This window comes from Seriola dumerili, unplaced genomic scaffold (genome assembly GCF_002260705.1).
Source record: "Seriola dumerili isolate Sdu_G_001 unplaced genomic scaffold, Sdu_1.0 BDQW01000393.1, whole genome shotgun sequence".
NCBI lineage: Eukaryota > Metazoa > Chordata > Actinopteri > Carangiformes > Carangidae > Seriola > Seriola dumerili.
This window is the reverse complement of record NW_019174648.1, coordinates 1,311,819-1,323,818: the sequence shown is the minus strand read 5'-3', so window position 1 is coordinate 1,323,818 and position 12,000 is coordinate 1,311,819. Positions and strand designations below refer to the sequence as shown.

The following is a 12,000-nucleotide window of genomic DNA, read 5'->3' as shown; positions in this document are numbered from 1 at the left end:
ACACATCTGTATGAATGCATATTGTGTGTAGCTGCACATCTGGTTTACTTACAGGTACGCCATCAGTTCCTTGGAACCCGGGAACTCCCATCGGTCCCTGCATAAGTAAATAATCAATTATGTTCATATATGATCAGGTTAAACAGCAACACCTGGTGGAGAAAACATGTCACTGCTTAGCTGCTGCAGACAAGTTTGTGTCTGTTGGGATGAAACTTTATTTTTTATCTTGCCATAATATTGCTTCACTGTCCAATAAGATCTACAGCACCCACTTTGTCTCCTTTGGGGCCAGATGGTCCTTTCAGTCCGACGTGGCCCTTCTCTCCTTTAGGCCCTGAAGGCCCCACGCTGCCACGGGGCCCCTCCGGTCCGCTCTGTCCAACTTCACCGAGAGGCCCAGGACGACCCTGAGAGAAGAGAGAGGAGCAAACAACCTCAGTTTGTTAGCATGAAGATAAATGAGGCTTTATTGATGCTGAAATCACACAACAAAATGATCAGAAAAACATTTCATTAAACACAAATCATCTAATCCCCCAAAGTCCCCGACCGTCCTCCATTTCCTCAGCAGGAGTTTCTCCAGTTGTGATGGAAATGTTATTTCCATTTTTCTAAGCGTGAAGACGTGGAAACCTTTAATTGTTCAGAAAAATGGGAATTTGAACAACAACCCCAAACTGCTGTGAAAAAAACTGAAAGCTCCAGAACAAATAAATGGACCTAAATTTATGCTGTTTTTTTTTTGTCAACTAGAGCCTAAAATCTATTATAAAACCTTTATTTTCTCTATGAAGGTGCCTGTGCTGCAGGTGACAGACTGCACTACCCAATGTCCACCACCTGAGGGCAGTAGAAAAACAAAGAACCAGCATCAACAGGTGGTTTGTGCTGATTTAGAGCTGGATGGATGTGCAGAGGAATCCTGCACTGAAGAGGCTGGGTTTGTTAAGACGAACACACACACACACACACACACACACACACACACACACACACACACACTGTAGCTTCAACTACTGACAACCTGCCATTAGCTCATCTTTAAGGCAGGATAACAGGGTAAGGAGAGAGAGCAGACGGATGGAGGGAGGAGATGGCGGAGAGGGGGACAGATGTCTTCGTTTGGGTCAAAGGAAAGTCAGAGGATTTAATTTCAGAGCTCCGACAAGCTTATCTGAAATCTACTTCTTTTTATTTACCTGTTTTCAGCGACTCAGATTCAAGGCCTCGACATCGGCTTGCTTCATTAACATGCAAATACATGCAACAGGTATTTCGTCTTTAGGGAAAATACTTGTCATATCAAATTTGAATATTACCAAACTTTGATATGAAACGCTCCAAGAATGATGCCCCCCCCCCCCTCAATAAAGTCAACCAAGAGTGTAAACCAGTGTTGCAGATGTATATTTAACATTTACGAGACATTTACAGACATATTTAAAGAGCAGAGATGCATGTAAACGCTTGCATGCATGCACGTGTGCGACTGGATATTCCTGAGGATGTACTGACACAACAAATTTAGCTACACACTTAAATCACAAGGTTCAAGGAGTATGAAATAGGTGAAGTCTCTAAAAGACTATACATTACAGTAAATGACACACACATACAGTATATGCACACACCCTTCATTATACACAAAGTAAAGGTTTACACACCCCTCTGTTAGGTCCATTCACACATGCACGCAGATGCACAAGTAACAAAAAGGAAGGTAATTTTCTCCCCCCCCCACACCTGGTCCCATTAATATATAACCGCCCTGCCTGCAGATACAAAACCATTTAACTAAAGGAGTACTGTCGAACTCTGAAATAACAAATCTCACATCATGAGGAAGGTCAAACACCAGTTATAAACAAGCTTTAGCGTTTGTTTTAGCCTGCAGCGACTACCAGACCGCCGCAGTTTACAGCATCCGGACCATTTAGATAAATTCTGCAAATCACGCAAAAGTACACGACACTGACTCTTAAACGCCTTCTTGCAAGTGTCTAAATTTCATGTTTTATCCTACATGGTAAGGAAACATTGCTGCTTGGTTCATATTAACCTTATACATAATGATTTATCCAAGGGTCTCTTAAACATCTACATAAAAACATGGCACTCAATCAAGAATTATAACACAGACTCTCTCAGGGATAAACTTGTAATTTTGTGACGCATAAATAAGCTTGACCTGACATGAAGTTGCCCATAAAAGGGAGCTGCTTTACATCCACGGATCAGGGAGTTCAGCAAGTACAGGTGAACTGAACTTCATATTTCTGACTGCAGTGATGTCACAGAGTTCCTGTTCATTTACTGCACTTGGCTTTTAAAGTGACAATGATCCTGGATTAGCCTTGACCACGCTGTGTGTCCTGTTGAGCTCTGCAGCAGCTCCTCTTCCAGCCCACGTGGCCTCGGGGCAGCCAGGTAAAAGTAATGACAGGGCTGCGCCAGGTAAAGGCAGCCTGCCGGAGCTGTCTGCCTCGCAGCTCACACCTGGTTTCGCCCAGGGAAAATATGCAAGGGGTCCCACAGGGAGCCACTTTCTCTCACGCCTCGACATCCATCCATCTCATCCTCCATCACAGCGTTACTTTGACTGCACACCTCCACTCTTTGCTCTTCCTCCACTTTCTTGAGTCGTATGTCTGCCTCCCACTTCTTTCCATCCACCTCTAACCTGCTGTCGTCCCAGCAATAATCACAGCATACATTACCAGTCACCTACAGATAGCTAAACGGTCATCCTGCAGCCTGCTCAGGTCTATCTGTGTTTAAGCAACACCTCCAGAAGAAGACATACTTCAAAGGTCGTGGGGTCATCTCCTCAAAAGGCTCCCATGTCTTTCTAGTATCTATTTTCAGGTCACACAGGTCACTTTCAAAGACTCGACTGGGTTCCCTGTCTGTCTGGTGTTATGTAAAAAGTGCGAGGTGAAATGATGGTTTGGTAATCATAGCCAACCAGTGGAAGTATTGTTAAATAGGGATCTTTTCCCACTTGAACAAAGGTAATAAACGTGGCGAGTAAAATCAAATCTCTTTGATGGTCAGCTGGAAGTCAGCGTCTTTGAGCGTGTGAAGGAGGAAGTGAGGTGAGTTTCCGGGGGTTTAAACCTTCCCATGTTTATTCCCTAACATGGCATGGAATCAAAAATGCAGTCTGCAGAAGATCACAGAGGGAGAGATAAAAGGGAAAGGATGAAAGGGAACAAAACTCAGCAGAACAAGCAATTAAAGACAAAAAAAAAGAGCACTATTAAATCACAATTTAGGGGTTGCTTCATGTGTACCATGCGGGCATGAGAGGGGTTTTAGACTTCTAACAAATTAGCCTCTTTCCCAAAATGTTGAACAATTCCTTTAAGGCTGTGTTAATTATTTTCTACCGCTAGGGAGCGGAAGACCTCAAAAACATCCTGACAGATGCACAGCCCTGACATGTTCTTATAATGTTGCTAAAGCTAACGGCTAACTGTTGCATTACACAACAACAGCATCACCATGACCTGATAAGTGGAAATCCATTATTCACCGCAGCTCGCAAGTTTCTACTAAATGCTCTAAAACTAGCTACATCGTCCACATCTATAGTTGGCACGCAATTTATAAATAATGTACTTTGCTTTTCATACACATGGAGACAAATTTTATCAGTGATCAGTCTATCCCCCATGCCAGTGTCTCAACACTGTCACACCCTTGCCAGTTGGCATCCCCGTCTGTTTTCATGCCAGCCCAGCGGGTCTCCGCCCGGCTCTTCCAGACCTTCCATCCTCATCACCTTCCAGCAGACTGGTCAGTTTGTAGGCCCAAATCCCCTCCAGCACAAAGGACACAATGGATCCTATTCTGGGCCACTAAGCTCTCTGGACTTACTGCTCCCATCGGGCCTACCTCACTTCCTGATAGAGGAGAGTGCTTGGACAGACAGATTCTAGCCGCCATGCGTGTGAAAAACCGGCGTGCTGTGCGTTGTTCGTGAGCGAACGCGCGCACAAGCACGGACGCGCAACACACCCTCAGGCTCTCCGAGGGTTTATCGGGACGTATTGTTCTTAGGGCTGGGCGTGCTAGGGGGAAGATTTGAGCTGTCACACCGCATGCTCACTGGGGGACAGTGATGGGAGCAAAGTGGAGGGAGGGGTTGGCAAATGTTTGGTCTCTGGGTGCAAGTTTAATCAGCGGGGCAGTCTGATAACCCAATTACAGTTTGAGCCGCATGCAAACACCCACATGAATCGGCAGAACCTCAAACGTCCCTCAACAAAAAGGCCGATCGACTGGCTACAAAAGGTGAACGGAACTTTTGATGCTGTAAAAGATGAAACAGCTGAGAACACTCAGCGAAATGATAGCAGCTCCCACAACCCGTCTACACATGCACAGACAAGAGAGAGAGAGAGAGAGAGAGAGGGATATCCTCTCTAGATGGGAATGTTTAGGTTGTGTCGACTTTTCTTCCTCCAGCGATCAGACGGTGAACCCAAACACTTTTGTTTATCTCAGACATGTTTGTCCTGCTCGGGCTGAGCGATGATACCAAAAACAGGGCGGACACACAGAGAAAAGAGAAAGGGAGCTTCACTATCACCTATATGGGTATCTAAGATGGGACATAGGTCCTCTTAGATACTTGGATGGTATCTAAGAAAACACATTTTCTTGGATACTATCTAAGAAAAGAACACACGTCCTCTTAGATACTTGGATAGTAAAGAAAATAACGTAAAACTTGGAACACATTCTCAGCACTACGGACATGCTCCCACCTGTACTTCATTTTGAGTCTTTTTTTTTCTCCTTTCCTTTGTAAACTTGAATGGCACTCAGTAGAGCGCATACCTCTACCAAGCCCTACCAACCATTTTCTTCCACCAGATCTGCACCAAATTGCACAAGCACATAGATCTCAACACCATTAACATGTCTGATTTTTTTTACATCAAGATCCAAACATTATCTCCTGAGAAATTGACCGAAAATGTAGAAAAATGTCCTAACTTGCAATGTTAATGAAAGTGGTAAAAATTCCACGATCTGTCCCTTTAACTGGATCGGGTTCTTCCCTGTCCTACGCCCGATCCCTCTGCCACGTTTGGTGCAAATCGGTTCAGTACTTTTTGCATAATCCTGCTGATAAACCGACAAACCAACAAACGGGTGGGTGAAAACATAACCTCCTTGTGGCAGAAGTAATTAAAGACAAATGGATGAAAAATCAGCTTGTTTCTGTGAGATTATTGTGTAAGATCATGATGACCTTTGTCTTTACTTTTTTCTGATGTTCACTTCATTTAACACACACGAAAAAAGAGCTGAGTTCAAGGTTTTTCATTTTGTTTTAACTACTATCAGATTATTGTAATTCCTGGAGTCCCGGACTCGACCCTGTCTAAACACTGAAAACAGCAAACGCCCCAGACTTTGAATTGCTCCAAACATCCAAACACTTTCAGAGTTACCCTTCATTTCCTGGGTGGCTCGGCATTTAGAGGAAGACACTAACCCTTCAACTCTTGCATGTTTTTTAATCCCATTATGGTCTATAACCACTTCATGAGTTTGGATTTTGGTAGTTAAGGTTTGCAACTCTAAAAACATGCTAATGCTCCATACTTCCATACATATCACCTTCGGCCCCCGGGGGGAAAAAGTTAGAAGTTTTTCGCGATTAAAATCAAGAAAATAAGCAGCATATATACATTTGGAGATAATGAAAATAATCCGTAGTTGCAGCACAAACTGTGACACAAGTGCTGCTTTTCTGGAGTTGGTCAAACTACCATTAAGGGCAAATCAATCTAAAGAGAGACAATCACTACATTCACAGCTGGGTATCCCAGCAGCACTGTCTTTTCTTCTTTTCTCTCTCTCTCTCTCTCTCCCTCCCTCTCTCTCCTCCACAGACTGTATGTTTTGCCGGCCTGCATGCTCCCTCTGAACAATTCCCACCCCTCCTCTGCACCTCTGACTCATCTGTTTGCGGTGATGGCCGCCATTAAACAAACAACCTGTTCTCTCTTTTCATCCAGGTGCTTTCCCCTCCAATAAAAACCCCATTAGCGGTCAGTGGGTCCCGCTGTCCCACGGTGATGATGTCATAAAGTTGTGTTGTTTTCTCAGCTGTCAAACCCGGCGGAAGATAGAGGTCAAATTGAAGCTATAATACTTTAAAGTCTGTCTTTTTCTTATTTGAATGCTTGATATTAGGAGCCTTGAGAAGCGAGACGAAAATACCAACCAGAACCAAACGATACTGAAGATGACCTGTTAGGAAAGCCATAAACATGATACAGAGGAGGATTTTTACTCCACAGTCCTAGTGTAATTGGGACTAAAACGATGTGTCCACTTTAAAAATTAGCCTGAGGTGACGACAGTCTGAGGGCAAACAACAGATGTAATTGGTGCGTATGGCTCGTTTAAACCTTTAAGACCTTTAAAACCAACGTGCAGATGTGACTGTTCAGGTAATGCAGATAAAGATGTTGGGTAATGGCTCAAAAATTAATTACGAGTTGTGGTAAAATCCTGTTAAAGAAAATGCTTTGTCCGTTGGGTTACGCTGTGACTAACTGTAGCTAAGAAGAATAGTCCTCTGTTGAGGGAACCGGACTTATCAGTTACACCCCGTGCTTGAGATACCATCTTGATTTCAAGCTTCAAAGTTTCAGTTTTTTGTTGTTTTTTTTTACCTTGATACAGCTTTGTTTTGGGAAGGAATCACCAAGGTCGAGTCATGGCATCAGTTAAAGAATGACATCTAAAAAAAGAGCGGGAGCAGCAGGAGAGTTAAGAGATAGAGAGCGGTGAAAGAAGCGTCCCACATGCGCCGAAAAGATTATATCATGAACATCACAACGAACAATGTGATGTTGAGTGGTAAAGATATGAAGACAGCTACAAAGCTACCAGTTAAAAAAGGCCATAAAAGGTCATCTTTTGCACTTTTATTTAGTTACATTTTCATTAGTACCTCTGGGTCTTATTATTATTATTATTATTATTGCTAAATCATTAGTGTTTTCTGATTTGTTAGTGCAGGTAACCTCACACCCTTTAAGGGTGCGTTCAGGACGCAAGCAAAGCTAACGTTACCTAATAATTCTCATGAATTAGTTTCCGTCCAAATTTAGTGGAACTTTTGAACGAAATCCACCCCAAAAAAAAAAAAAACGTTAAAAGACAACGCAAATGAATGAGTGTTTCCATCTATTGTTGCTTTGTTTATATGTTGGTTCATCAAGATAAACAGCTGGTGGCGCCAAGTCTTCTGTTGTGTGCTGTTAAACATCTGCAGAAGGAGAAGGTGCAAGTCTTTTCCTCAATTCGCATTGCAGAGAGTTCATATGTGTCTACTTGCATCTTTCCACTGACTTTATAAGCAATCGTTGTGCGTCTAAACAGAACACACGTTACAGTGAGTGTCTTTTTTAAACTAGTCTGGAGTTTCATCGCTCTGTGATGCTCCTACAGGAGTCTCAGAAGATATTTTCTTAATTGTTGGTTGCACAACAAGAAGGTCCTGGGTTCGAACCTGTCAAATACCAAATCCTAAAACATGCAGTTAATTAGTGGCTCTAAATTGCCTGTAGGGCGTAACCCACCCTGCCCCAATGTCAGTCAATGGGATTGGATTGATACTAAAATGTTAGCATATTTAAATGTTAAACCCGCGGCCATCAGAATAAAATCCCGACTGCTGATCAAACTTAACCCACAAAGATATCAGTCGTCAAAATCCCATCTGGGTCAAACCCGTGTTTACACACAGCACTGAGGTCTGTTGACAACAGAGACCGCCAAGAATGTGACAAACAAAAGCAACAAGTACTTGTTTCCGATTTGATCAGTCAGGGGTGTAAAAATATGTGGTTTGGAGGTATGGACCTCCTGGTTCTCCTTCAGATTCACCTCTCTTTGTTTATAAGAGGTAAGAACGATGTGGTCACGTTATCCCGCGCTGCATGACAAAAGAAAAGAGAAAATGTGTGTGAAGACGAGCTCCATCCAGCTGTGTTTAGTTAGGTAGGGGATTGAGATTCCTGCAGAGTCTGTTAACACTCTGCTAATGTGCATATTTTTTGTATCAGTGTGAGTGTCTGCATCAGCAGCGTGGGATCCTCCTCTACTCATCTCCTTCAAAACAAGAGTCCAGAGATAGACAATACAGCAGATAGCAGAGTTTTTTTTCCCATCCTTCGCCCTTTCACTCCCTCCAGATACCATCTGACGCCCACCCAACCTGCAGCCGAGGCCACTGACAGTACGGTCCAGATCAAAAGCAGCACAAGTGACATCTTCCTTCACTTTAATTGTGTTTGCACAGGCTGCAAGATTTAAGAGACATACCACACACATACACATCCTGAAGTATTTTGGTCCTGTTTAGAGGCGATGAGCGTCTACATGTTTCACTGCATCTCACTGGGTTTAAGCTTCAGTAACAAGCAGGGCAGGGCAACTGTGCTGAAAAGAAAAAATGCAATAAATGATAGTTTGTGTTAACTGTGTGTGTGTGTGTGTGTGTGTGTGTGTGTGTGTGTGTGTAAGTGGAAATGTCATAAATAACTGTGCCGTCATCATCACATCAAATCACAAGAGCCTATAAAATCAGTAATAAGCAGTTTTGTACATTCCTCCACGTGTTTGCCCTTTGTATGAGTGTGTGTATAAGTGTGTGTGTGTGTGTTTGTGTGTGTCTGTGTTAAACAAGGTGTGTAATTCCTGCTCTGTGCAGAAGACACAGCACAGTGTGGAAACTGATGAGACATTCCCTGTAGCATTTTTCCATCCACTTTTATTTTCTAAGTTCATTCTTCCATTTTTGTTTTAGCTGTGTGGATAAGACGATACGATTTTGCCACATTTCAAAGTAAAATACCTCAACTCCACTTAAAATGTTTATTTTAATAGTTTTGTACTAATAATTCAAATCTTTATGTAAATCGTCCTAGCATATAAAGTTCAGTAGTAAAACGGCACCTGTGAACAGTTAAACCACATTTTATTGCACTTCATAATAAAAGTTCAGGTGCAGAACGAACATCTTGGTGTTGAACAATGTAAGATTTCAATGAGATTATGATTAATTATGTAAATGTTCCAAGAGTTACTGATCATATACACTGATTCCGATAAAGAATAATGTTTCTTCATCGCTCCACCTGCTGCATAAACTGACCAGACTGACACAAATCAATGAACTACAGATGTTTTTTTGTTTTTTTTTCCCCATTGATACAACATGAAATCTGCTTCTTTGTGCTTTTCACAAGGCAGTGGCATCATTCAACAGAAGCTGAACTAAATGCATCTAAATGAAACACAGTGATGGACGTGCACACAGTCTTACGTCACACCGTCTGCTGAGGAACCCTCATGTGGTACATGTGGTACCTGCAGGAGCCATGTGAGGGCAGTAGAGCGCACTGCAAACTGATGATGCAGCAACAGGTCTCTGATGATCATACAGTGGACTTCACTTTCCCACTCAAAAATGAGAGGGCAAGCGGTGTCAGGTAGATATAGCTATATATTTATGTGTGTGTGTGTGTGTGTGTGTGTGTGTGTGTGTGAGAACAGGTCGTTATTATGAGTTTCCTCTACGCTCTGTTTGTTCTAGTTTCACCTCAAACACCTGAGATCAAATCAAAGAACCTGAGAGCGATGAGAAACAAGAGACAGACAGAAGAGTGTAACACACACAAACACACACGCACACACACACACACACACACACACACACACACACTCTTGGCCCTGTCTATGTCTGAGCCTGTGATCCTGCCGCCCCTGACCTTCTGGTCTACCCTGGCTTTTGTGTTGGCTGTGACCTTTAACCTTTCCTAGACTTTGTGTCGGGTGAGGGGATGAGCCAGAGCCAGCTATGAGTGTCAGGTGTGTGTGTGTGTGTGTCTGTGTGTGTGTGAGACAAAGTTCAAAGCTAAATTGCATCCTGACATTATTTCAGGGGACGTTTTTTTTTTTTTTTTGAGCCATTTTGGACTAGGGAGGCAAAATGGCTGCTCTACCGCCATTTTATATGTATGTATGTGTGTGTGTGTGTGTGTGTGTGTGTGTGTGTGTGTGTGTGTGTGTGAAGATGAAGCCTAAACAAAGCCCACCACCATTTTTAGACTGGTGGCCTCAAAAGGAGGGAGAGCCTGATAAAATACCATACAGGGGCCCAGGAGAGAGAATGTGTGTGTGTGTGTGTGTGTGTGTGTGTGTGTGTGTGTGTGTGTGTGTGTGTGTGTGTGTGTGTGTGTGTGGAGAGAAATGTCTGAATGACAGGACACTCCTGATAAGACTGTCCTGTACATTAGTCTGGTCTGTAGGTACATCATCACACGTCGCACACACGCACACACACACACACACACACACACACACACACAAAGACACACAGACACACACACGCATGCACACACACTGCTCACTCAGCGAAACCCAGACAAGCTTAATAATCACAAACACAACACATTAGAGAACGCATGAGAGAGAGAGAGAGAGAGAGAGAGAGAGAGAGATAAGGAAGGACAGAGGAGAGAGAGACACAGATCAAAGTCATGGCTCATGCTTGTCTCAGGGTCACGCTGCTGCCAGCATCGATTATCTGTGTGAGATCTGAGCCTGTGTTTTAACTCACCTCCGTCTCTGCACATGGCGCTGAAGTTTACACACTTTAATGTCTCTGAAATTAAAGTTTAACGTCTCTGAAATTAATGGAAATCATCGTTCAGAAAGTTGGTCCCAACTCTGTTGCACTTGCAGAGTGTTTGGATTTCACCTTCTGGCCAGTTCATAACAAACCGCCTTTATGAGGTTTAAGTCCAGAGACTGTGCTGGTCTTCAAGTTCTAGTTCTTTCCTTCTAACGTGAGTCATTTTGTGGCTCTTTGTGGGTGTTTTGCATCTTTTTTTACTTGACTTTTTGTCTCTTTTCAGTCATTTCACACGTCTTTATGGTCATTTTCTGTCAAGTCATACTCAATTTCTGTCTCTCTGTAGTTGTTTTGTATCTATTTTCACTCATTTTATATCTTTTCTGTCACTTTTGCATCTATTTTTACTTGTTTTCTGTCTCTTTTTAGTTATTTTGTGTCAACTACTGCTTGTTTTGTGCCCCTTTGTACTTGTTTGATTGACTCCTGGTCTAAGGGCCCCTGGACCTGTGCCCAGTAGGCCCCCGTTCAGTAGCTAATCCATCCATGCCAGGTTCTGTCTATATTTTCTCACTGCATATCTCTTTCTCGACTTCCTCTTTAAGCTCGAAGTTAAATCCGTCATTTTTGTTTACGGATTTAATCTTGAAAATGTGTGCAGTCTCTCCTCATTTCTCTCTCGTCTGGTTTGACATAAAAGGAATTCTGCTCACCCATCTCTCTCTCTCTCTCTTATTCTTTCCATTCCTCCTCTTCAACTGTTTCTTCTCTTTCTTTTTTTTCTCCTCTCTACCTGCTTCAGGATTAAAGTAAAGGAATTCAGGGGATGGAGAGACACAGTCTTTCATCGGGAGGCCCCGCAGAGGGGTTTCGTCCCTGCTCTTTCTTATCTTCCCATCCCACCGAGACACACATCCACTATCACTTTACCCTCATCTTATTTTGAAAGGGGTCGGACGCTGCACTCTCTCTTTTCCTCTCTATTCATCCTTCATTCCTTTGTTGTCTGGGCGTGTGAGAGAGAGTGTGTCTCTCTCTCTCTCTCTCTCTCTCACACACTTACATACTTCTTCATGCCACCATCATGTGACATCACAGGCATCTCTCTCAGCTAATCACAGTGTTTCTTCTTATCTTGGTAATCGATTCGTTCTTATTTAGCGAGTCATAATAAAAATGGGCCGGTCACTTTCTATTCTCGGCTTCTCATATGTTTTCACTGTTTTATATTTATGATATTATATTAGTGACTTTGGACCGTTGCTCAGATAAGACAAACAATTTAAAGATATGATCTTGGGGAATCGGAAACTGCTGTTGCTCCTTTT

General features: G+C 42.9%; 1 protein-coding gene across 1 annotated transcript in view; it reads right to left on the bottom strand.

Annotated features, from left to right (window-relative positions):
- The window catches only part of col4a6 (collagen type IV alpha 6 chain), a 108,528-nt gene that overhangs the window by 26,147 nt on the left and 70,381 nt on the right, over positions 1-12,000 (bottom strand). The window contains exons 4-5 of the mRNA XM_022761308.1: positions 276-410; positions 53-97 (exon numbers count right to left, since the gene is read on the bottom strand). Coding sequence (XP_022617029.1) covers positions 53-97; positions 276-410 — 180 coding nt within the window. The remainder of the gene's footprint in view (positions 1-52; positions 98-275; positions 411-12,000) is intronic.